Source organism: Lepidochelys kempii, chromosome 6 (assembly GCF_965140285.1).
Source record: "Lepidochelys kempii isolate rLepKem1 chromosome 6, rLepKem1.hap1, whole genome shotgun sequence".
In the NCBI taxonomy this organism is placed as follows: Eukaryota; Metazoa; Chordata; order Testudines; family Cheloniidae; genus Lepidochelys; species Lepidochelys kempii.
The window spans coordinates 105,303,503-105,330,574 of NC_136385.1; the positions used below are offsets into that span (position 1 = coordinate 105,303,503).

Genomic DNA, 27,072 nt, shown 5'->3' on the forward strand with positions numbered 1-27,072 from the left:
CTCCTCTTTAACCTAATATTTTGAGCAGGGGTTGGCAACCTTTGGTACGCTGCCCATTAGGGTAATCTGAAGGCAGGCTGCGAGACATTTTGTTTACGTTGACCATCTGCAGGCAGTCCCCCCCCGCCCCGCCCTCCCATAGCTCCCAGTGGCTGCTGTTCACCGTTGCCGGCCAATGAATACCCTAACAATATCTCAGAAAGGCAGCCTGGACAGAGACCCACTAATGTTACAGCAGCACCTCCTTATCCATGTTTTTCATTTTGCAGTGTATAATCAGAACCAAAGCTCTTACGTTATAAAAAGAAAATCTCTAGATATTTTAAATCAGGATAAAAACATGTCTGTGGTTATTGGTTCAGTGTTTAGGTGAGCTGGAGTGTTTCATAATCATGTCTATTTGCTTTTGATTTAAAAGAAAAAAACAAGCAACCAAAAAGATGTAACAGAAACCACTGGAGCCTTTGGAGGATACGGAACCTGGCATGTGACATGAGCATTGCCTTTTGTAACCTTAACCCATCCCACATGCTTGGTGTCAGTACTAAAGATCAGTCCAGTGCTGCTGGGTTTCACTCTTGTGTTACAGGCCATTAGGGCCAAATTTTGCTTTCCGTTACATTAGGGCAGATCCTGTGAAATTAGTGGGGTTGCACTAGAGTAACTGAGAACAACATTTGGTCTACAGATTGCATAGAAGATCAATGGAAACACAAATACAGTCCCCTTTTGATTAACTAGAAGCTACATACATAAATACTCAAAATAAGAATAGTCCCCTAACCGCTGACAGTTTTTCCTGGCTATGTGACAAAAGTGATGAAGGAAATAGGTGTATTCTACTTTTAGATCTCCCTTCCCCCCACAGATTCGTGGAACAGATTCTTCACCGCACCTGAGTTCTGCTTGGATGCAGTGGAGGATGTTGGTTCCATGATCCTGAGCTGCCCAGCACAAGTTAAAGTGGCAGAAGAGTAGTAACATTGGGATGGCAACTGGCCCAGGAGCCACCTCTGCCAGCTTTCTGTTGGTGAAGAATTCCCCTGCCCAGGTAGAATTTGTCACTATCTATTTCCAGATGCTTTTAGTCAATTTTGCACTATGTGCACTTACATGGTGTAAAGTGTATGGAGTGGACCAGAGAATGTGTCCCTTTATCATGAGAAGTGTTTGTCAGAATTATTGGGCCAGTTCCAATGTTGATTTAAAAGAGCTCATCTCCATTCATTTCAATTCAACTATTCCCATTTACCCCAGCTGAAGATCTAGCCCAGTGTCTTTGGACCCAGAAAGTATTTGAGAGAGTCTCAAGGGTTCTTTCAAAGGGCTTTGGAAACTATATTTTAAATCTTAAATAACATAACATACAAATGACATACACTGACTAGTCATGTGATGTTCTAGTGACATTTTCTGTACTTTTTTTTTAAAAAAAATCTGGATTACAAACTCTATCTAGTTAAAGAAAAACCACAGAAGATTCCAGGCTACTCGTTATTTTAAAAAGAATTGTGCAGGGGGTCAAGGGAATAGGAGAAGGAGCCTTTAACCACAGAGGTTGACGGTTTGAATTCAACAAAGGTTGATTGATATTGTGCAAAATATATGATCTTAAGGCTGTGTGTGGTCATGATGTCATGAGTTGGTGGGTCACAGTCTAGTGTGAATTGTACAGGTGTCCTCTTGACAAAAATCATCATCCAGATGAGAACCACTGTAAGCATCTCAGAAAGATCCCCGCCTGCTGCCTCAAAAAAAAAAAAATCATGTTGACTGAACCTCCTTACCCCTAGATGGGGTCCCAGTGTGTGGGGGCAGGAGCCAGGGTGGTTCCCAAACTTGCATAGCCACAACCTGCTCTGCAGAAAGGGAACCTCAGTGCCCAAGTCTCTTAGTCCACTATCAACTCATTAGAAGTTTGAGAGGTTTTAAAAAGGGATATGCTGCAAAAAGATTGGGAACTGTGGGGAAAGGACAGAATTAGGCAAGCCAAACAGCTTCCGAAAGCTCAAACAAATCTTACCCCAAACTGCCATTTTTAATGTTTGTATTCTTAAAGTATTCAGGATTTGCTTTTATTTTTCCTTTATTTCAGTGCATCTGGACCGGGCTCTTTTACTGCAGATGTCAGGCGGGGGAGGGGGTGATTTCCTTTTCGAATTGCGTTAAAAAGAGGGTGTTTTAATGAGATTGCTGTGCATAGCTATGCAGCGGAGTTATCCCCTGGGCAAGCAAAGCCCAGCCAGTCACCCTCAGAGAAGACACTCTCCCGGTACTGAGGCCCTGATCCACTTGTGTCCCGCGTTCTCTTTTAGAACGCGGCCCAGGGTTGCTAGGGGAACGCCAGAAGAGGACGGCTACTGAAAGGTAACTGTAGCAACAGCAAACTCACCTCCTCCCTCTTCCCCCCCCTCCCCCCAGACGCTCACCCGCTCGCATTCCCCCGACTCTTGTGAGTGAGCTCTGCCGGAGATTTGCAATACAAAATTCTGAAGTTGCAACTAAGATAGACTGCTCTGCATCTCTCGTGCAGTTAAAACGATACGCTTCTAATTGCTTTGTTGTAGTTAGACGTCTGTTGCAAACTCTTTCCCCTCTGCAGAAGGAGAACGACACTGCAACGCACATGGCTTGTGTATGAAGTATTGCAGGTAGGGAAAGTCGCCTGCTAGATTCCCGAGCTCATCATGAGTTACATGGAGTCCCTGGCAGTGCCAAGGAACGATGATCCTAGGTATTCACTGCAGCTGGAAAACAGGAGGAGGAACGTTTTTGTGACCCAGTTAGGGGAACACAGGTAGGTGATGTCACTTGCACTCACGTTTTATTTCTTGGAATCTAAAGTCTAAAAGGGGAGTGTTAAAGTGAATGTGCCTGTGAGATCTGAGTTTCTGAAATCGATCTCCCCTTTCCCTGTGTGTTTCTAGGGCATTTAGAATAAGAACAGATTGATTAGTATTGTAGTAGCCTTTATGGTAGACATATAAAAATAGCTCCCTCCCCCGGGGATCTGTGTTGACTGTGGAGTTTACCTCTCAGAGGCTGAGCTATCTAGGATGATGCTCTTAGGCTGGACAATTTAGTGAGATTGAAACCTTCTCAATTTCTACTATAAAATTATTGCTTGCAACATCTGAACGTGTCCATTTATTGTAACTGAATCCATCTTGCAAACCCGGAGTAGCGTAGAAGACAGCAAGGCAGTGAATCATTTAAACTTACAAGTTATAGAAGATAGTATGGAGTCTCTAAAAAAAACACCCACCATGCATAATGTGACACACATGCACAATTGGCAAACTCAGGCCTGGAAAAGTCCAGGACAAATCTGGGAAACTGAATATGTGCAGCTGCTGCATATGTGTGCCCTGTTAATCTGTCTAGTTTGCTGTTTGTAATGTGGTCATCACTGTGGTTTCCGCTTGCCAACATACTGAAGTTGTGACACACGTATGAATCTACCATATCTGGCTGAATTGCTGGTTGTCTAAAAAGTCATGAGAGGTCAAGGATGCACAGTCCTCATGTATTTTGGCAGCCATTTCTTTTTTTTATAGAACATCTTTTCAAAAGAATAGGTAACATACCAGACATGCCCATTAGTTCTAATTATGCACATTTAAGGGTCATATCTAGAGTTTTATACCACCCTGGACTCAAGGATTTCAATCTCCAGTATGACAACCCTCATGAACACAAACAAACCAAAGTGGAAAATGATAACTTGAGACACTTTGCAGTGGGATTAATCTTGTAATGGAAACCTAAATTCTTGTTCCAGTTCTGCCTGACTCTTTGCCCAGGGGCAGGTCACCAACTGCCAATGTTTCACTTTTCGTATTTGTAAAACAAAAATAATATTCATCTCTCCAGGTACTTATCTGAACATTTGATAATACTTCTGTATGTCCTTGCGTGTTGTGAGAGCACTAAATTAAACTTTTATACAGTTTTTTAACTAAGGACACCAGGGCAAACTTCTAGTTTTAAGAGAAGTGCCAGGAAACCTGTAATGTGGACACAAGAGATCTCTTTCAGGAGTCGCTCACACTGTAAAGAGCATTGAACTCAATTTATTGGCTATAGAAAGGTGAAGTGAGTCTACCTTATTGGGATTTGATCATGTGGATTTAAGTTTTATTAATGATCTTGGCACAAAAAGTAGAAGTGTGCAAATGAAATTTGCTGAAGATACAAAGTTGAGAGACATCGTCAATACAGAGGAGGATTGGAATATTATACAGGAAGATTTGGATGACCTTGAAGACTGTAATAACAGAAATGGGATGAAAGTCAATAGTACAAAGTGCAAGGTCATGCACTTACGATCTAATAATAAGAATTTCTGCTACGAGCTAAGAGCTCATCAGTTGGAAAAAAAAAAAAAAGGGAAGAGACCTGGATGTGGGGGTCAATTATAGAATAACTGAGCCATCAGTGTGAGGCAGCTGTGAAAAAGGTAAATGCAATCCTAGGATGTATTAGGGAAGACATTTCCAGTAGAGATAGGGAAGTATTAATGCCATTGTGCAAGGCATTTATAGGACCTCATCTGGAATACTGTGTACAGTTCTTGCCACCCATGTTCAAGAAAGATGAATTTAAAGTGGACCAGGTGCTGATTAGGGGAATGGAGGGCCTATCTTATGAGAAGAGGCTGGAAGAGCTTGGCTTGTTTAGCCTAGCAAAAAGAAGGTTCAGAGGGGTTATGAGTGTTCTCTATAATTACATTGGGGTAAATACCAGGGAATATGAAGTGCTATTTAGGCTAATGGATAATACTGTCAAAGAACAAGTGGCTATAAACTGGCCATGAAAAAATTCAGGCTGGAAATTAGAAGAAGGTTTCTAAACATCTGAGCAGGGAGGTTCTGGAACAGTCTCCCAGTAAGAATTGTGGGGGCAAACAACTTAATTCTCTTTGAGAGAGCTGGACAAATTTGAGTACAATTGTATGATGGAGGTGCTTGTGATGGTGAGGGTGGGGAGGGCTCAACAGCCCTGGGACTCACTGCCAGTTTATATTACTAAAAGCACATCCCTCAGGGTTTCAGGCAGTCACCAGTAGAGGTCAGGAAGGCATATTTTCCCCTGAATATATTCTGGGAGGGTATTTTTATCTCTTTCATCTGAAGCATCAGGGATGGCCATGACTGGAGATGGTACAATGGTGGGGTGGGCCAGGGCTCTGAGGGGGCACCGAGCATTCTCTCTCTCAGGTGCTTGGCTGGCTGATTCTTGCTCACATGCTCAGAGTCTAACTGATCACCATGTGTGAGGTTGGGAAGGAATTTTCCCCCAGGTCAGACTGGCAGTGACCTTGGGAGGTTTTTGCTTTCCTCTACAGTGGGTCACTTGCCAACTACACCAGGGTCCATCTCACTTAATCAGTTCCCTGCCATTGCTGGAGCCTTGGGCATTGGTGCATCAGTTCCTCCTATTCTCAGCCTGTGGCACACAATAGTCTGATCTCCTGTGGGTCTTATTTACCTTGGTCTCATTTTCTTCATTGGGTTTAGTGTGTGGGTGCTGGGTGGTGTTGGTGGCCTGTGATATACAGGAGATCAGACTCAACAATCGAGTGTGGTCCCTTCTGGCCTTAAACTCTATCACTCTGATCTGGCTTGTCAAAGTGTCCTTAATTCTCCCCATGTAAAGGTGACTCTCATTTGTTTTCCCAGGGAAGAAGAGGATAAAGATGTTACTCATATCCCCATCATCAACGAGGTTAGATGTGTTTTTTTTTATGCCTCCTTCTTTTGTGTGTGTGTCACAGGGAACATATTTCAAGAGCTTCCCCTTCAACAGGGTGCTGTGTATGTGTCATCAAGAATCAGCTCATCTGTGTCTGTCTATATGGGAATTGTATGGCCCTCATTGCTGTAGGATCTGAGTTTGGTGGCTGGATAGATGAGCAGGGACATATGCAGCTGTATAGGGCACCTAAAAATTTGGGGCACCAGCAGGACCGTAGGCACCGACTTCTTATCTTGCCGGGCGATGGTGGACCGCACGCTCCACTCCAAGCCCCCAACTTCCCCCCTTCCCCCACGCCTCTGCCCCACCTCTTCCCGCCCCTGCTCCATCCCTGCCCTGCATCCTTCCCCGAGCACGCCCCATCCCTGCTCCTCCCCATCCGTTCTGGAGCTTGAACGCAGCAAATCAGCTGTTCGCAGCACTCTGGAAGCGCTGGGAGGGAGGGGGAGGAGTTGGTAAGTGCGGGGCTGCCGGTGCGCAAGAGGCGTGGGGGGAGGAGGGCTGAGGGGTGGAGTTTGGGGCTGGTGGGTGCTCTGCACCCACTAAATTTTCCCCATGACATCCACGGAGTCTGCGCCTATGACTGGGACAGCAGGTAAGAGCAGGTTGGCTCCCACACACCCAGTGCGCACCGCAGTCCCCTTCCTAGACAGAAGGCAGGGGCCATATTCACAGAGCCGAATGTGCCGGTGCAGGGGCACCAGTTGCACCAGCATAGGGCCACCAGTTTAATAATACTGCATAGGGCCCCATAAATCCTAAAGACGACCCTGTAGGTGAGGCCGTGGAACCCTTTTCCTCAGGAAAATTACCTCAGCGCCATGTATCAGTTGCTGAGGTGATGTGATGACAGTTGCAGCTGAAAGGATGCTGCAGTCAGCTCCTACAAGAGCTCTGTTCAAACATGGGCCTCTCACCCCTCACCAAGCCACGTCATTCTTTATATGGGGGATTTCTTTTGCAAAAACATCTCAGTGCTTTTTTTTCATGAACACACAAATACGAGAGGCCAATTAGCAAAGAGCATTAACAAACCATTGTGGGCACCAAGCAGGAAAAAAATATTCTGGTAAGGAAATTTCAGCTTCAAGCTTCCAAGAACCATGGGCCCAATCCTGACGTCTTTAGTTAGGAAGACTCCCACCGACCTGAATGGGAACTTTGCTGTGGACTTCACTAGAAAGTAGAGCAGGCTTTTAGTAAGGGTTTCAGGATTGGGCTAAGAAGAAGTCAATGACAAACTTCTGAGGCTTTTGTGACACCTGACACTGTACCTCAGCTAATCACTTCTTTGTAGTTGGGATGTCCTGTCACATCTTAACACCATCTTCTGAAGTATCTTATCCAACACGGTAAATTCTGATTCTTCTCTCATTTACCCCAGTCTAATTCCATTAACCAAAATGGAGTTATTTTTTACTTACACCAGTAGAGAATCAGGTCCTGTGTGCATTGTATCACCATCAAGACTGGATTCTAGAAAATGTTGTCTGTTAGGAAATAAATACAGCCCAGCTGATATTAAGCCCCTGCACTGATGTACAGTTTATGTCCCTCTATATGAATTATTTTCCCACACTGTGGTCACATTTGGCAGGTTGGGAGCTCTGGGCCACTGTCTGCTCTCAGTGCAGTCAAGGGGAGCTCTGTCATTTGCCTTAATAGGATCAGGACTTGGCCTTAAAACTGTGGCATTCATGTTCTTGTTTGAATCCTTGTTTTCTTATTTTAATCCGTACCTTGAGGGCAAGGGGATAAAAATAATTATTTTGGTTAATACTTTAAGACAAAAAGTAATGATGCATTTGATTTTATGCAAGACCCAAGGGAACTTCACAGGAATTTGTTATGTGCCTCTATTGATTTGAAAACCCAATTCCACTTGTAGGCCCCCAGCAAGATTCTTGAGACTGATGCAAACTCTTTGCAAAAAACCTTGGTTCTGAAGAAAGAGGTTGAAGCTGATCGTGTCACGGCAGAGCTGATTGCTAAGAGACAGGAATTTAAAGAGCGGATGGAAGCTGTGGCTCAGCGGAGAGCACAATTTGCCAAAAAGCAGCAGGATGTAAGCATCATTTCCCATCTGTGTTATGAGAAGAGAGCATTCAGGGTCCCTGAGGAGTTAGTCCAGTCTTTTCACATTCCCAGGACTCTGCTATGGTGGTTTCTCTATCTGCATACTTGCTTCTGGGCTTGGTGCAGTCAATGGTGTATTTGAGTGCTTGGCAGAGTCATGTTGGAGCAGGCAAGAGCTGCAGCCTGGTATGCTTTTTTCCCAAGTGAAAGCAATGTGCTCTCCTTCGCTCTCTGTCTGATCATACTCACAGTGATAAGAATGACTTTCAGATTGCTCCATCAGCATTGGGTTGATCCTGAAAGCCTCTATAGACTGACACTGCTCCCCTTTGCTTATGCAGTAAAACATGTAGGGCTAAATTCAGCAGTGACATAAATGTTGGTGTCAGGTACCTAGTGTGAACCTGATTCTTCATCCTACAGGAATATAAATGGAAACAAACCTGGGGCTTTGTAGATTTGTAAAACTTTAGTTTAACAAGGATAAGCAAGCAGAGCATGCACATATTTAATTGATTTTACAAAAAGTCTCTTCCCTGAATGGGGTGTTGCACTGGTTTATTAAATATGTCCTTTTTTTTTTTTTTGCCAGAGCAGGAATCAAGCTCTTAAATTTGACAAGTTTCTTACAGAAAGTAATGTGAAGAGGAGGCGTGCACTCCAGAAATACCAAGCAGAAGTAAAAATGAATGAAATAAAACAGACGGAGATAGATAAACTGGTAGCAGAACTTGAAAAACTCAAAGTCAGGTATGCAACAGACCCATCTAGGGTTATCTAAAAATTTCACTTTCCACCGCCCACTTAACGAGTTCTACTATATCATTTTGCATGTGTCTTTCTAACATGTGTTTGTGGCTTAGAAACCTAAACTTCAGGTTTGCATTGCAGTAATCTAGACCCTGAAGGCTCAAATACTAGCAGGATCAGCTCAGTTTCTCAGATAACTTACATTCCATGCAATGTATACAGTGGTAAAATCTTTAGAAGAGAGCTAACCCCCCAGATTTGAACACGTACACATTTTGTGAAAGCTTAAATCAGAAAGTCCAGAACCTTAAGTATATAAGAATAGTCCATCAGTAGTCCATCTAGCCCAGATCAATAGTCCATCTAGCCCAGAATTCTGTCTTGTGATGCCCATGCCAGATGCTTCAGAGGGAATGAACAGAACTGAGTAATTAGCGAGTGATCCATGCCCTGTCTTCCAGTCCCAGCTTCTGGCAGTCAGAGGTTTTGGGACACCAAAAGTATGGGGTTGTGTCCCTGACCATCTTGGCTAGTCATTGATGGACCTAGCCTCCATGAACTTATCTAATTCTTTTTTTACCTAGTTATACTTTTGGCCTTCACAACCTCCCTGGTAACAGCCTCATGTTGACTCTATGTTGTGTGAAGAAGTACTTCCTTTTGTTTTAAACCTAGTGCCTATTAATTTCATTAGGTGACCCCTGGTTCTTGTGCTATGTGAAGGGGTAAATAACAGTTCCTTATTCAATTTCTCCACAACAGTCATGATTTTGTAGACCTTCTATAAAATCCCCCCTTAGTCTCTTTCTCAGATGAACAGTCTCAGTCTTTTTAATCTCTCCTCATATGGAAGCTAATCCATACCCAACTATCCACAATGCTCCAAGGTCTCCTTCTTGAGTGGTAACAGCTAACTTAGACCCCATCAATTTTGTATGCATAGCTGGGATTATGTTTTCCAATGTGCGGTACTTTGCATTTATCAACACTGAATTTCATCTGCCATTTTGTTGTCCAGTCACCCAGTTTTGTGAGATCCCTTTGTAACTCTTCAGAGTCAGCTTTGGATTTAACTATCTTGAGTAACTTTGTATCATCTGCACTCTTTGACTTCTCACCAGGGATCCTAGCTTTCCATGATTTAAAAAAAAAAAAAATTCTCTGACCAAAAAAAATGAAAATCTTCATTTTTCCATGATTAAAATGAAACACTGAACTTTAGTTTCCCTAGCCATAATATATATAGTTATCAGCTGAACACACAGTTTTATTGATATATTTACAATTTTTGGACTGACAGCCTGAGCTCGGCCCATTGTCTTGACTATCTGAATTTCTGATGATCTGATCTGGCCCCAGTCCCAATTAGATCAGATAATCAGGGTTCCACTGTATATATTTTTATTTTGTTCACAAAATGTAAAAACTAGAGATTCTCTGTAAAAACGGAAAATCGATTTTCCTTGTTTTTCCATGGCAAACGGATTTCTAGGATCCCTGCTTCTCACTGTTTACCCCTTTTTCCAGATAATTTATGAATATGTTGAATAGCTCTGTTCCCAGTATAAATAAATCCTTGGAGGACACCACTATTTACCTCTCTTCCCTGTGAAAACTGATCATTTATTCCTACCCTTTGTTTCCTATCTTTTAACCAGTTACTGAATAAAGACTGGGAGTGGATGGATCATTACACAAAGTAAAAACTATTTCCCCATGCTAATTTTTCCCCTACTGTTACTCACACCTTTTTGTCAACTGTTTCAAATGGGCCATCCTGATTATCACTACAAAAGTTTTTTTTTCTCCTGCTGATAATAGCCCACCTTAATTGATTACTCTCGCTACAGTTGGTATGGCAACACCCATTTTTTCATGTTCTCTGTGTGTATATATATCTTCCTACTGTATTTTCCACTGCATGCACCCAGTGAAGTGGGTTTTAGCCCATGAAAACTTATGCCCAAATAAATTGGTTAGTCTCTAAGGTGCCACAAGTACTCCTTGGGTTTTTTTTTTTTTTTGCTGATACAGACTAACACGGCTACCACTCTGAAACCTGATCCATGAGAGGATCTTCCCTCTTATCCCATGACTCCTTATTTGAGGGGCCTTGTCAAAGGTTTTCTGAAAGTCCAACTACACTATATCCACCGTATCCCCCTTGTCCACGTGCTTGTTGACACCTTCAAAGAATTCTAATAGATTGGTGAGGCATCATTTCCTTTTAGAAAAGCTGTGTTGACTCTTCCCCAACATACTTTGTTCATCTGTGAGTTTGATAATTCTGTTCTTTAGTATAGTTTCAATCAATTTGCCAGATACTGAAAAGTTAGGCTTATCAGCCTGTAATTGCAAGGATCATCTCTGGAGCCTTTTTAAAAAATCGGCATCACATTAGATATACTCAAGTCATCTGGTACAGAAGCTGATTTTAGTGATAGGTTACTTACCATAGTTAGTAGTTCTGCAATTTCATATTTGAGTTCCTGTTTGATTTTTCAATTTGTTCCCCAAACTCCTCTATTAATACCTCAATTTGGGACAGTTCCTTAGGTTTGTCACCTAAAAAGAATGGTTTTGGTGTGGGAATCTCCCCCATATCCTCTGAAAGATACCACTGAAGACTGAATTGATTTAGGTTTCAGAGTAACAGCCGTGTTAGTCTGTATTCGCAAAAAGAAAAGGAGTACTTGTGGCACCTTAGAGACTAACCAATTTATTAGAGCATAAGCTTTCGTGAGCTACAGCTCACTTCCTCAGATGCATATCGTGGAAACTGCAGCAGGCTTTATATATACACAGAGAATATGAAACAATACCTCCTCCCACTGTCCTGCTGGTAATAGCTTATCTAAAGTGATCATCAGGTGGGCCATTTCCAGCACAAATCCAGGTTTTCTCACCCTCCACCCCCCCCCCACAAATTCACTCTCCTGCTGGTGATAGCCCATCCAAAGTGACAACTCTTTACACAATGTGCATGACAATCAAGTTGGGCTATTTCCTGCACAAATCCAGGTTTTCTCACATCCCCCCCACCCCCATACACACACAAACTCACTCTCCTGCTGGTAATAGCTCATCCAAACTGACCACTCTTCAAGTTTAAATCCAAGTTAAACCAGAACATCTGGGGGGGGGGGTAGGAAAAAACAAGAGGAAACAGGCTACCTTGCATTATGACTTAGCCACTCCCGGTCTCTATTTAAGCCTAAATTAATAGTATCCAATTTGCAAATGAATTCCAATTCAGCAGTTTCTCGCTGGAGTCTGGATTTGAAGTTTTTTTGTTTTAAGATAGCGACCTTCATGTCTGTGATTGCGTGACCAGAGAGATTGAAGTGTTCTCCGACTGGTTTATGAATGTTATAATTCTTGACATCTGATTTGTGTCCATTTATTCTTTTACGTAGAGACTGTCCAGTTTGACCAATGTACATGGCAGAGGGGCATTGCTGGCACATGATGGCATATATCACATTGGTGGATGTGCAGGTGAACGAGCCTCTGATAGTGTGGCTGATGTTATTAGGCCCTGTGATGGTGTCCCCTGAATAGATATGTGGGCACAATTGGCAACGGGCTTTGTTGCAAGGATAAGTTCCTGGGTTAGTGGTTCTGTTGTGTGGTATGTGGTTGTTGGTGAGTATTTGCTTCAGGTTGCGGGGCTGTCTGTAGGCAAGGACTGGCCTGTCTCCCAAGATTTGTGAGAGTGTTGGGTCATCCTTTAGGATAGGTTGTAGATCCTTAATAATGCGTTGGAGGGGTTTTAGTTGGGGGCTGAAGGTGACGGCTAGTGGCGTTCTGTTATTTTCTTTGTTAGGCCTGTCCTGTAGTAGGTAACTTCTGGGAACTCTTCTGGCTCTATCAATCTGTTTCTTTACTTCTGCAGGTGGGTATTGTAGTTGTAAGAAAGCTTGACAGAGATCTTGTAGGTGTTTGTCTCTGTCTGAGGGGTTGGAGCAAATGCGGTTGTATCGCAGAGCTTGGCTGTAGACGATGGATCGTGTGGTGTGGTCAGGGTGAAAGCTGGAGGCATGCAGGTAGGAATAGCGGTCAGTAGGTTTCCGGTATAGGGTGGTGTTTATGTGACCATTGTTTATTAGCACTGTAGTGTCCAGGAAGTGGATCTCTTGTGTGGACTGGACCAGGCTGAGGTTGGTGGTGGGATGGAAATTGTTGAAATCATGGTGGAATTCCTCAAGGGCTTCTTTTCCATGGGTCCAGATGATGAAGATGTCATCAATATAGTGCAAGTAGAGTAGGGGCTTTAGGGGACGGGAGCTGAGGAAGCGTTGTTCTAAATCAGCCATAAAAATGTTGGCATACTGTGGGGCCATGCGGGTACCCATAGCAGTGCCGCTGATCTGAAGGTATACATTGTCCCCAAATGTGAAATAGTTATGGGTAAGGACAAAGTCACAAAGTTCAGCCACCAGGTTAGCCGTGACATTATCGGGGATAGTGTTCTTGACGGCTTGTAGTCCATCTTTGTGTGGAATGTTGGTGTAGAGGGCTTCTACATCCATAGTGGCCAGGATGGTGTTATCAGGAAGATCACCGATGGATTGAAGTTTCCTCAGGAAGTCAGTGGTGTCTCGAAGGTAGCTGGGAGTGCTGGTAGCGTAGGGCCTGAGGAGGGAGTCTACATAGCCAGACAATCCTGCTGTCAGGGTTCCAATGCCTGAGACGATAGGGCGCCCAGGATTTCCAGGTTTATGGATCTTGGGTAGTAGATAGAATATCCCAGGTCGGGGTTCCAGGGGTGTGTCTGTGCGGATTTGATCTTGTGCTTTTTCAGGAAGTTTCTTGAGCAAATGCTGTAGTTGCTTTTGGTAACTCTCAGTGGGATCATAGGGTAATGGCTTGTAGAATTGATTTAGTTTCTCCACAATGGCTTTGCCTTTCTTGAGTGCTCTTTTAGCACCTCAATCGTCCAGTGGTCCCACTGATTGTTTGGCAGGCTTCCTGCTTCTGATGTAATTTTTAAAAAATGGTGTGAGATTTTGTCTTTTGCTAGTTGCTCTTCAGATTTTTTTTTTTACCTGCCTAATTATATTTTCACACTTGAAATGCCAGAGTTTATGCTTCTTTCTATTTGCCTCAGTAGGATTTGGCTTCTAGTTTTAAACGGTGTCTTTTTGTCTCTGCCTCTTTTATCTGTTTAGCCATAGTGGCATTTTTTTTTTTTGGTCCTCTTGCTGTTTTTGTTTTTGTTTAATTTGGGTACACATTTAGTTTGAGCCATGATTATGGTGTTTTAAATAGTCTCCATGCAGTTTTCAGGCATTTCACTCTTGTAACTGTTCCTTTTAATTTCAGTTTAACTACTATCCTCACTTTTGCATAGTTCCCCTTTTAGAAGTTAAATAAGGGATGGGCAAACATTTTGGCCTGAGGGCCACATCCGGGATGCAAAACTGTATGGAGGGCCAGGTAGGGAAGGCTGTGCCTCCCCAAACAGCCTGGCCCCCGCGCCCTATCTGTCCCCTCCCACTTCCCGCCCCCCTGACTGCCCCCCTCACAACCCCCAACCCATCCAACCGCCCCTGCTCCTTGTCCCCTGACCTCCCCCTCCCAGAACCCCTGCCCCTAACTGCCCCCTGGGACTCCACCCCCTATCCAACCCTCCCCTCCGCTCCCTGTCCCCTGACTGCCCTGACCCCTATCTACACCCCTGCCCCCTGACAGGACTTTAATCTCTTATCTATCACCCTAAATTGGACTGCTTGGAACTCCTACCTTTCCCTGTGTCATTGGTACCTACATGTACCATGACCGCTGGCTCCTCCCCAGCAGTGCACATAAGTCTATCTTAATGTTTTGGGAGGTCTGCAGCCTTTACACCTGGCAGGCAATTCACCATGTGGTTCTCCCAGTCATTACAAATCTAGCAATCTATATTTCTAATAATTGAATCTCGCATAATTGTTAGCTGTCTTTTCCTAATAACTCTGTAGGTTGGTCCCATCTCTACTTAATAACAATCAAAAAGACATTCAACAATCAAAATCAAATAGCATGTCAAATAGCATGTTTCATAAGACCTGAATTTTCCATGGAGCCTTTGGCCAAACTTTCCTCTCTCCCATGTACTCTTACCATTTACTGTATACTGCTTTTGCTACATTCTACTCCGTGGGCACTTTAGTTAAAAAGGGATGACTAGTCAAGACAGCTATTTGTGAACATTTTGCAAATTCACATCTCTTTGATTTGCTTTTGAGTGATATCAGAAGTAGTAGTTGCTAATGGTTGTCCAATCAGGAAACAAAAGCGATACCATGTGACATGGGTGACCAATCACACAGCTTGAGTATTGAAAGATGAAGATAGAATGTTTGCTGCAGCCACTTAGTTACACACTCTCAGGCTGGAATTTGTTTGCAAAAAATATTAGTCAGACAACTGTGAACAGCAAACTTGTAAAAGTCATGCTCCATTTGTGGACAGCTTGCAAACATTACTATTTATTATTTATACTGTGGTAGCACCTAGGAGCCCCAGTCTTGGATCAAGGCTCCATTGTGCTAGTCACTGTGCAAACACAGAACAAAACAACAATCCCTGCCCCAGTGAGATTAAGAACAAAGGGCTAAATTCACTGAATAACTTGGACAGGTTCTGCAGCTCTTAAGGCTTCCACTAGGAATGGAGAACAAGGTTACAATATTAAAAAAAATTGAATGTAATATAAAATAAATAACACCCATTTAATTAATCCAAACCCTCCACTTTTAATGGAGCTGGTACAGAATTACCACACAAATCCCTGAACAATTCAGGGACCTTGATGGTGAGTTTAGGTCCAGCTGTCCACAGAGCACACATGGCCTTGAGGGATACGCTTCATTTTACAGATGGGCAAACAGGAGATCAGAGAGACAAAGGGGTTTGCACAGGAAGTCTCTGAGAGTCAGGAATAGAATCCAAATCTCCTGATTTCTAGTCCTGGGTCTTAACAAGACTGTTCTTTTTTGCTTTTTACCATCAGAAGATAAAAGCTCTTGTGGCTATGGGCAAGTGACCGGGGGGTGGGGGGGTGAGGGGGGAGAGACTGTCATGCTTAGATTCAAAAGAACATAAGAATGGCCATACCAAATCAGACCAAAGGTCCATCTACCCTAGTATCCTGTCTTCTGACAGTGGCCAATGCCAGATGCTTCAGAGGGAATGAACAGAACAGGTCAATTATTCAGTGATCCATCCCCTGTCATCCAGTCCCAGTATCATATATTTTGAGGCCAGAAGAGATCATTCTGATCCTCTAGTGTGACGTCCTGTATAGCACAGACCCGAAAACTTTCCCAAACTAATTCCTAGAGCATACCTAAAACATCCAGTCTTGATTTTAAAATTGTCATATGAGGGAGAATCCACCGTGACTTTTGATAAATTGTTCCAATGGCTAATTACACTCTCATCATTATAAATTCACACCTTATTTCCAGTCTGAATTTGTCTAGCTTCAGCTTCCGGCCATTGGATCGTGTTATAACTTTCTCTGCTAGACTGAAGAGCCCACTGTTACATATTTGTTCCTCATGCAGGTACTTATAGACTGTAATCAAGTCATCCCTTAACCTTCTCTTTGTTAAGCTAAATAGATAAACACAAAGGGTATGTCTACACAGCAAAGAAAAACCTGCAGATGCCCCATGCCAGCTGACTTGGCTCACAGAGTTTGGGCTGCTTCATTGCTGTGTAGACTTCTGGGCTTGGGCTGGAGCCCGAGCTCTGGGATGCTCCCACCTCGCAAAGTCCTGGAGCCTGGGCTCCAGCCTGAGCCCAGACTTCTACACAGCAGTGAAATAGCCCCACAGCCTGAGCCCCGCGAACTGAATCAGCTGGCATGGGCCAGCTGCAGATGTCTAGTTGCTGTGTAGACATACCTAAAGAGCTCAATCGCTATAAGGCATGTCTTCTAATCCTTTAATCATTCTTGTGGCTCTTCTCTGAACCCTCTCCAGTTTATCAACATCGTTCTTGAATTGTGGCCATCGGAACTGGACACAATGTTCTATCAGTGATCGCACAAGTGCCAAAAACAGAAGTAAAATAACCCCTCTACGAGATTCCCCTCTGTATGCATCCCAGGATCCATTACCTGTTCTGGCCACCACATTGTGCTGGGAACTCATGTTCAGCTGATTACTCTCCATGACCCCCAAATCTTCTTCAGTCACTCCTCCCCAGGATAGACGGTATGGTCCCATGGTTCAAGCAGGCCACTAGAGTCCTAATCTCATTAGTTATTGACAAAATTCCCATTGACTTTATTGGTACAAGGTCCCAGGAGCGTTGGGTTCTTGGCTTTGTCACAGACTAGTTAGATAATCATGGGCAAGTCACTTAACCTCTCATTGCTTCAGTTTACTCATTTATGAAAATACAGTATGACTATAATAGTACAGTAATGCTATTCTAACAACACTAACTTCCACGCGGTGTTGGGAGGCTGAACTGATTGGGCACTTTTGGATCTGATGAAGGATGCTATGTCATTTATATGCAACATACTTAACACCATTATTCACATTACTATAAGGGAAATCCTTTCCCTTGAGTAGTGCAAGTGTGACAAGAAGCCATAATTGACACATGGGATTCATGTAATTAGCTCCTCATGTTCTCATTGGTTTTTATTAAGCTTTACATATTTCTTGCTGCATTTTTACAGACAAAAGAAGCTGCAGAAGAAGGTAGCCAAGCAAAATGTCTATGAGGATTTCCTACTGAAAATCACTGACCAGTTGCCTGACAGTAAGTGCTCTTACACTGCATCTGCAGTCTCCTTAAGTATAATAATAGTAACTTTCACTGACTCATTTTGCTCCTGTGACCTGGCCATGTAGCCTAGTCATCGCCAGTAGTGAGTGTCTTTAAAAGTAAAGGCAATCCACATGTTACAGAGCATCTGACAGCTTCTGTTCCTCAGTCACAAACAGGCCTGCTAAGCAGCACGCTAACCATCACAGCAGGGTTGAGACAGTTCAGTGAGTCAAATCCATTTTGCACGACCCACATTGTTTTGTTCTGTGGGCAAGATAAGGTGCCCAGGCCTACCTGGACCATGTTGGCTGAGCTAGACCAGTTCTATTAGGTATGCAGGATAAAAATAGGTGGGAACATTGTCTCCATATTCCCAGCACTTGATGGCTGGTATAATCCAACTGCCCTTTCTTAGAAGAATTTACTCATTCAGACTTATCTATTCAGGGAGGGGCATGGGTTTTTTAAATTTTTTTTTTTATACGTAGGTATTTTATTTCTGCTCTGCTCTGCAAGTTTGCTATTGAAAGCAAAGTCTGACATGCAGCTTATCCTTGGAACAGAAAGTGATGAGGTTTCAGGCAGTTCTTAGCTCCCATGGGAGTTTGTTCCACAGCCATGGACCAACCCCTCCAAGAAAGCTAGGCTTTATCCTTGCAGTGGGCAGATCCATTGTGCCCAGCAGTAAGGTGATGATCCACAGATGACTCCTGCCAGAGCTTCTGGGGATCTTTTAGGCATCCTGGGCCCAGGGCTGGCTCCAGGCACCAGCGAAGGAAGCAGGTGCCTAGGGCGGCCAATAGAAAGGGGCAGCACTCTGTCCATCATCGGGGCAGCATGTCCGGGTCTTCAGTGGCAATTCGGCGGCGGGCCCTGCTGTCCCTCTCTTCCTCTTCGGCAGCACTTTGGCAGCAGCTCAGCCAGGCTTGGTTTTTGTTTTTTTTTCCCCTTCACCGCTTGGGGCGGCAAAAAAGCTGGAGCCACCCCTGCCTGGGCCCAGACCATTTCTCCTTCCCTATTTATTAAACAATTGGAGTCACTAGAAGATGCTCCAGACCAGTTTCTCACTCAGTGTTTCTCAACCTGTGCGTTGCAACCCAGAGGTCACAAGGTCATGAAAGGCAATCGGGGTGGGGGAAGTAGTGGGAAGCATTACATATTTTATTACAACCTAAAGCAAAGGAACTCTTTCTCCTCCACTCCTCACAGACTCTTACCCTTCAAGGGTAAGCATTCTCTGGCAACATCTTAAAACACAAATAACAATAAGCTTAGAGTTTATCACTGATACCTTGTTACTCTTACTTTTGTACTAAATGTAATGGGGTCATGAACATTTTTGTCTTGACTAGGGGATCACCAACCTGATAAGTTGAGAAACCCTGTTTTAGCTGACAGGAGTGATATTTTGGCTGATACAAGCTCTTCTAGTTTTAAATGCTGTGGTTTATCTTTCAGTTTATGTCTATCATAAGTAAATACAGTGCAGCTTGTTATTTCTCTATCAAATAAAGGATCAGCTACTTGATTAATTTCCCCAAATCTCAGATTCTGCCTTGTTACTTGCACATTTCTCATAGAATAAGACTTTGCTTAAATTCATCAAAACGTCCATCTGAGTTCTTTCGCGTATTTCAGGTCTTGGTTCTCTAGCCCAGACTCAAGGCTGAAGTGATAATTGCGCACGAAAAGGTTATCAGATTATCATAGATATCTCTTCTGACAGCCATTTAACATCTAGTTGGGTGTTAAGTCTATAGATTATTCATCTCTTAGCAACATTCAGAAGCTGAGCCATGGAAACTTACCAGCTTCACTTCACAACACGGTCAAGTTTGGGTGATGCAATCACCTGCTTAAATGACTCAGAATTCATGACTAAGAGTAGATTCTTTTAAGCAGACTCTTCTATGCCATATTTAACTTTTTGGTACAAAATCTTAATTCCCTTGTCCCATCCTATTGCTGGAGAACCCGGTTCTTCAGATTATGCACTTAGATTCTCTTGTTATATGGTATCAATATTCTGTCCTGTGAAAAACTGTTACAGCCTCTGACCAAGCTTCCCACAAGTTAAATGTCCCTGTAATAGAACCAGTGCCATCCAGTGGTGGAGAGATGCAGCTACATTTCAGTACATCTTTTAAAATGGACTGCATTATATTGTCATAGAAACATAGTCATAGAATTTCAGGCCAGAAAGAACCACCAGCTCATCTAGTCTGATCTCCTGTATGTCACAGGCCACCAACACCACCCAGCACCAACATACTAAATCCAGCAACTGAAATGAGACCAAAGTATTGCAGCCTACAGGACATCAGACTGTTGTGTGTGCCACAGGCAGAGAATAGGAAGGACCAATGCCGAAGGCCCCTGCAATGGCAGGGAATTAAGTGACATGGACCCAGATAAACCTGGCAAGTGACCTGCACCCACACGTTGTAGAGGAAGGCAAAACCCCACAAGGTCACTGCCAATTTGACTTGAGGGGAAATTCTTTCCTGACTCCACATATGGCGATCAGTTAGACTCTGAGCACATGAGCAAGAGCCAATCAGCCAAGCACGAGAGAGAGAGAATGCTTGGTGCCCCCTCAGAGCCCTGGCCCACACTGCCCAGTGTCCCTTCTATAGTCATGGCCATCCATGACGCTTCAGAGGAAGGAGATAACCCCAACCCCCAAAATCCACTGGTGGGAGACTGGCAATCCCTTCCTGACCCTTGCAGTTGGCCAACGGAAACCCTGAAGCATAAGGTTTTAGGAACATAAGACATAAACTGGAATTGATCACTGGGGCTGCTGAACCCTGCCCCTCACCATCACAAGCAGTGCTGTCATCCAATCATACTCATAAATTTGTCCAGCTCTCGCATAAAACTAATCCACTTATTTCTCCCCACAACTCCTATTGGGAGGTTGTTCTAGAACTTCACCCTTCTGATTAGAAACTTTCTTCTAATTTCCAGCCTGAATTTGTTCATGGCCATTTTATACCCATTTGTTCTTGTGCCAACATTGTCCTTTAGCTTAAATAGCTCTTCACACTCCCTCGTATTTATCCCTCTACACCTCGATGTATTTATTAAGAGCACTCATATCCCCTCTCAGCTTTCTCTTTGGGAGACTAAACAAGCCAAGCTCTTCCAGTCTCCTTTCATAAGACAGGCCCTCCATTCTCCTGGTCATCCTAGTAGCTCTTCTCTGCATCTGTTCCAGTTTGAATTAATCTTTCTTGAATATGGGTGACAAGAGCTGTACACAGTATTCCAGATGAGGTCTCACCAGTACCTTGTATAATGGCATTAATACTTCTGTGACTCTATTGGCAATACGTAATACATCCTAGGATTGCATTTGACTTTTTCCACAGCTGCATCCATTGCTGGCTCATAGTCATCCTGTGATCAATCCCTGCACCCTGGTCTCTCTCATCCTCCTGTCACTTTCAACTGACAAGTCCCCAGCTTGTAGCAGAAATTCTTATAAGACCCTCCTAAGTGGATGACCTTGCACTTTGTACTATTGAATTTCGTCTCATTTCTGTCACTCCAGCCTTCAAGGTCATCCAGATTTTCCTGTTTAATATTCCAATCCTCCTCTGTATAGACAATTTTCAGAGTAGCTGCCGTGTTAGTCTGTATCCGCAAAAAGAAAAGGAGGACTTGTGGCACCTTAGAGACTAACAAATTTATTTGAGCATAAGCTTTCATGAGCTACAGCTCACTTCATCAGATGCATTCAGTGGAAAAACGATGAAGTGAGCTGTAGCTCACACAAGCTTACGCTTAAATAAATTTGTTAGTCTCTAAGGTGCCACAAGTCCTCCTCTTCTTTTTTTGCATTGACAGTGCCTCCCAACTTTGCATCAACAAATTTAATTAGCACACTTCTACTTTTTGAGTCAAGGGCACTAATAAAAATGGTGTCAATTGTTCAAAAACTTGGTACATTTTTATGGAATTAAGTCACTCATGCCTGCATGCTATCAAAACAAGAAGTCTTTTTTTTCCTTCTCAGATATCCATTAGTGTTTCCAACTCTTGCAACTTTATCATGAGTCTTGCAATACTTGTTGGTCTTAAAATCCCAGTTCCTGAAGTCAGCTGACTCTCATAAGTCATAAGACTGTCAGCTTTCAGTTTAAAAATATTCACTTCTGATCCTTGTGGTTGTGGAGAAAAGACTGAAAACATAAAGGCTCCAAAATTGGAAGGCAACTAAAAATAACTCCAAATTTAATATTTTTTAAAAAAATCTCATGATTTTTAAATCATCTCATCAGGGTTGAATGTTTGCAGTTGGAAATATTGAGTCAGTTTTCATGGAAAAGATTTATTTAGCATGGACAGGGCCCAATTGTGCAATTGGCCCCCTCCTGTAAGGTGTGGGAGCTGTGGATACACAATATCTCCCCTGAGCCACTTGGGGTATGTCTACATTGCAATAAAACACCTGCGGCTGACTCATGTCAGCTGGCTTGGGCTTGGGCTGCGGGGCTATAAAATTGCAGTGTAGATGTTTGGGCTTGGGCTGGAGCCAAGGCTCTGGGACTCAGTGAAGGGGGAGGGTCCAGAGCCCTGGCTCCAGCCAGAGCCCCACGAGCCCAAGTCAGCTGACATGAGTCATCTGGGTGTTTTGTTGCAGTGTAGGACATACCCTCAATTCCTTAAAGGATCCGGTACATAACTTGAAAAGGAAGGAAAAAAAGCATCTCTAATACATGGTGAGCTAAGTCTATTTTCCCTTTGTGCTGTTTCCCCTGTGTCCCGCTACAGACTATCTGGAGTATGGTGCAGATTCTGTCATTGGAGCTATCATCAGGCGGCATGAGATGCTGTCAGCTACAAACCAGACCTTGATAAAGAACTTGATCACCCTGTCAGATGACTTTGAGAAAAGCCAGCATGGCCTTGAAACCTTGCAACGGGAACATGATACCACAAAACTTGTAATGTTATCAAGCATGTTATTTATGGTATAGTAGATAGTAGTTAGTCCAAGAGAGTTAAGCCAGGGTCTGTAAGGGTCTGATTCTGTGAAATACTGAGCACCAGTGACTTCCACTGAACCCTTGGATGGGATCCATCCCCCAGCCCTCCAGGTCTGTCCTAGAGTCTCCAGAATTAAAGATTAATTAAAGATTATGTCATGTGATGAAACCTCCAGGAATATGTCCAACCAAAATTGGCAAACCTAGGTCCATATGTAACTGCTGAAACGGACAGTTTCTGGAATATTTCTGATCACAAACACCAAGTATGTTCTCATCACTTGATCACCCTGGACAAATTTTTACTCTCAGATTAGTAGTGTCAATCTCTGTGGCACATTCTGCCCTCCATCCCCCATTGAATGTCCCGTGGCTATTGGGTCAGGCAGGTCCAAGGGCAGACTATGCAGTAATGGTCCACAGCATGGGTCTTCTAGCACAATGTTGACCCACGCTTATACACTGTGGCCACTGAAGCCAATTCCTGATAGAGAAAAGTTTCTCCAGGTGTTTTATTTTTAATTCAGTGAATAATCCTTAACATTTCTGTTAATAAAAACAGAGGGCTAGATCCAGGCTCCTACAAGGGAAGGGGAAGAGATGTAGCAAGAGCCTGGCTCTTCAGCTCAAGTCGTAGAGACTTATGGTTCCAGCTCTTGGGAGCCCTTGTTCATTCCCCTGTGTGTTGGCCAAGATGGTGGCCATCACAGTAGCATTTGAATTTCACCTGGAGGCTTTATTTCTTCAAAGGCCAGGAACCTGGCATTAGGGGCCAAATTCTGTGCTCAGTGTAAATCCAGAGTGAGGGTTTGTCTATATAGGGAAGTTGACCCAGAATAGCTATTCTGGAGCTGCTCCCTGTTGTGGACACTCACCTTCAAGAATCAGTGTCAAAATACTTCAGAATTACTATTGCTCTTTAAATTCGCACCCTACGTTGTTCCAGAAGAACTTCCCATGTGGACAAGCTCTAACTGTATTGGAGTTGCTTTAGACTTATATCACTGTAATTGAGAGCAGAATGGCCCAGTTTTTTCAGAGTCATGGCTGCGGAGAATGCTGGTAGCCTATACAACACTTGTTGAACAGATCCAGCTTGTGCTTCCCCCAGTGGAGCCATGTGGCCAGGGAAAAACTTGCCTCTGAGTGTAACTCACTGTTAGTGAAATAGTTTGTTAATTTGTAAAGTGCTTTGGGATCCTTCAAATTGAAAGCCACTAGGAGAATGATTGACACTAGAGCTAGACTCCTTCTGCAGTGCAAAGTACATTCCCAGTGGGCATTCTTGTTTACTTCACCTAGATGCTGATTTGGGAACTTTCTGAGCTTCAAATGAAGTGCAACAGAATACAGGAGAAAAACAAGCAGCTGGAAGTCAGTATTAACCACGATAAAGGTCACTTCAGATATCAGGTAAGTTCAAAAGTGCCCCTTCTGTTCCTTCCAGCAGAACATGAGCTATGGATAAAAGAGGAGACACATACCCTAACTGAAAAGACTGGCACACGAGTGAGATCACAAACATTCAGAGCCTGATCCTCCTTCCTTGGAGGCAAGTGGGGGAGTTGGCAGCAGGATCAGGCCCAGAATTCATTAACGTGCCCATTGTTCTAAGATACACACATCATCCCTCTTCTTGGTTTGCTCTCCAACTTATCATTTACTTTCATCTAGTTTGTTGTTTGGTGTGGGCTAAACTTCCAGGTCAGGGTTAGTCCTCACTGAAGTCAGGGGGAATGTTGTGTGAGTAAGGACTTCTGGGTTTAGCCCTATGTTCTTAAACTTCAGTTCTTTCTAAAAGGACAATGTTAAAGACAGAAACTACCATTAAAATCTGCAGCAACTTGCTCCAAACACTGTATCTTCAGTGGTTTCCAGGGACGGATTCAAGCCTTGTTTACACTGAGATTTGCCTCTGTTACAGCCATCACAGACTAGCTACTGGTATAGCTGCACCACTGCAAACTTCTGCTGTTGCTAGGCAAAGAGGCTGTAGGCCATGACTTGTAGCCAGTGCAGTCTAGCCCAGTTTCAAGCAGTGATTTTGAACTTCAAGTGGCTTTCCTTGTCTACTCTAGGAGTTGGTATTGGTGAAAATGGCTAGTCACTGATTGTCTAAACTGGGGATTTCAGTCAAGGCCTTTAGGCACAATCCTTTCTCCATACAGACAAGTTTTCTCCCAACATAGCCCCCAGCTGACACCTAGAGAGACTTTTTCAGTCCAACCCTATGGACACGCTGTCTTCCTCCCACTCCATGAGTTACTACCCAGTTTTCCCTCTTAAACTTCCTCTCCCTCTTGACCTTTTTTCCCATCTCCCTCATTAGCCCCTCCCAGAGCTCCCTCTGGTTTTCCCTTTTCCCCACTCATCCCTTCATCTTCCTAGGTTTCACTCTGCTGCAATGCCCTACTTCTGTGCCTCTCCCCACCCACAGCTGCCACTTGGCACAGCTCGTTCTCACTAGCCCTGCTGCTGCTCACCACCAAGTGAGGCTACCACAACAGCGAGTGGGAGCCATGCCATGGACTGGGGCATGACAGAGAGTCGAGGCAGGAGGCAGCAGGGACTTGTGGGAAAATTGCTAAACTCTGCAAGCCTGGCAATCTGGAGGGACCCCAATCTTACTAGCCCCATGGGGGAGAAGACATCTGGGAGGAGGGGAAACAGTTAAGAGGGGGATTCTCCGGTGTAGGATGGAAGGGTCAATGTCAGTATTGGCAGTTGCTGAGGGTCTACACCTTGTGCAAAGAAGGGCACCAAGTGAGGAGGGAAGAGAGAAGCTTGGGTAGAACAGAGGGGCCAAGAGAGGGATGTAGGAGGAAATGGGGGCAGAGATACAGGCAGCAGTGCAGTTGGGTTGCACACTGAGGAGAAGCTAGGTCTCACAGCAGAATTGTTACCCAGCCAAACTCCTGTGTGATAGTCTTGAGAGGTGTTTCCTCATCATGGAAGTTAGCAATTCCAGGCACCCGTATGTGCAAAGTGTTCTGTGGGGCAAAATTCACCAATGTCTTTTATGCCTTGCAGAGTCAAGAACTAGGCAGCTTGCTGTTAGCTATCGCCAACCTGGCCAAGCAGTGCCACATGCAGCATTATGGCCCCTTGCAGGAAATGGAATGGTTGTCAAAACTGGACATGATCCAAGTAAGTAACAAACCCTGCTGTAGCATTAATAGAAAAGCTGCTTAGGACAGCGGGGTGCCTGCTGCTAAGGGAATACAGATTGTATAGGCAGCTAAAATTTAAGTGACTCAGATGTCTGGCTCATTCAAGAATGGGTGTTTTGGAGCCTTTGAGCAAATGCAGTAGTGCATGTACTAGCAACATATGTAGAGGTTAGTTATATACATAGTGGGAGAGGGCACACTGCATAGCACTTAAAACCTGGAACTGGGGATCGGGAGATCTGAGTTCAGTTCCCAGCTCTGCTAATGACTCACTGTGTGACTTTAGGCAAGTCACTTAATGGCTCCGTGCCTCAGTTTCACCATCTATGAAACTGGAATAATATTTCCCTATCTCTCAGCCATTCCACTACACACCCGTGGCGTTTGGCCTGCTCTTGGTTGTGAAACTGGGGCTTTGAGCCATCGTGCCCGTTGGTGGTTAGAGTACATTGCTGAATGGGAGCGGGCCAGCTGTAGTGCTCTGGGGACCAGCGCAGCAGCTCGTCATTAAGGTAAAGCAGGAGGACCACAGAAGCCTGCAGTACCAGTAGTGCCATGCGCAGCTAGTCTTGGGAACAATTTCTGAAATACCAATACTGTCTGCATTGCAATGCAGGGGTTTTGGACCATGTGGTACTTGCAGATTTTCACCAGAAACACTGTGTGTTGGATTGTCAGTCCTGCTTTCTCTGTGTGACAATTTTAAACATGCACTTATAGTCCAGACAAGATTGTAGTTTGTGTGTGGAACATCCTGAGTGTTGGAGTCATTAGAAGGAATTGATACAATTGATTTGCGTTTACCATCTAATTCACAGATTAAGCCCCCAGTTTAGCAAGATCCTGAAGCATGTGGCTAATTTTAAGCACATGAATAGGCTCATTGACTTCAGCGAGAATACTCACATGCTTTAAGTTAGGCATGTGTTTAAGTACCTTGCTAAACTGGGGCCAATGAGCCTAATCCTAATCCTCGATCCCTTACTCAGTATATCTCGCTGTGGACAGTATATAAAACTGCTGCTTAGTTTCATCAAAGGGACTATGTGTGTAAGTAAGGGCTGCAGGATGGAGCCCTTCCATGAGTGAATGTCTGCATGGAAGAAACCTCTCTTTTTGTACTAGGAATTCATTCTGGAAAAAAAGCATATCCAGCAATTAGTGACTCAGCCTGATGAATCTGGGGCATTGCTATCTACTCTTGGAGACAAAACTCAGAGCAGAAAAATGGGAATCACCAAGAAGAAGTTCCAAAGCCAAGTTCCAGGAGGCGGTGGTGGTGTAATACAAACTCCTAAAAACAACGGGAAAGCATCAGTGTGACACTGTTTTGTATTAATGTATTGCAGTTTCCAAAGCAATGGAAGAGAGGAAATTATACAAGCTTCCTCAGACTTATTGACTTTTCATAGTGTGAATTGCTTCTTTCTAGTGCCTTCATTTTTAATATTTGTGTCTTCCATACACACACAAGTTTGGCATTGGTTCACACAATTACTGGACTATAACTCAAAAGCCAAAAAGCCCACCAATAAAGTAAATGAAAACTA

The 27,072-nt window shown here is 43.8% G+C and overlaps 1 protein-coding gene across 1 annotated transcript; it reads left to right on the forward strand.

Annotated features, from left to right (window-relative positions):
* The first annotated feature begins 2,516 nt into the window (after positions 1-2,516).
* On the forward strand, positions 2,517-27,072 carry CCDC197 (coiled-coil domain containing 197). The gene is made up of 9 exons (XM_073350708.2): positions 2,517-2,797; positions 5,682-5,727; positions 7,646-7,822; positions 8,426-8,583; positions 17,267-17,349; positions 22,138-22,310; positions 23,655-23,765; positions 25,383-25,499; positions 26,648-27,072. Exons 1-9 carry the CDS (start codon positions 2,688-2,690, stop codon positions 26,843-26,845), a joined length of 1,173 nt encoding a protein of 390 aa, XP_073206809.2. The 5' UTR covers positions 2,517-2,687; the 3' UTR covers positions 26,846-27,072.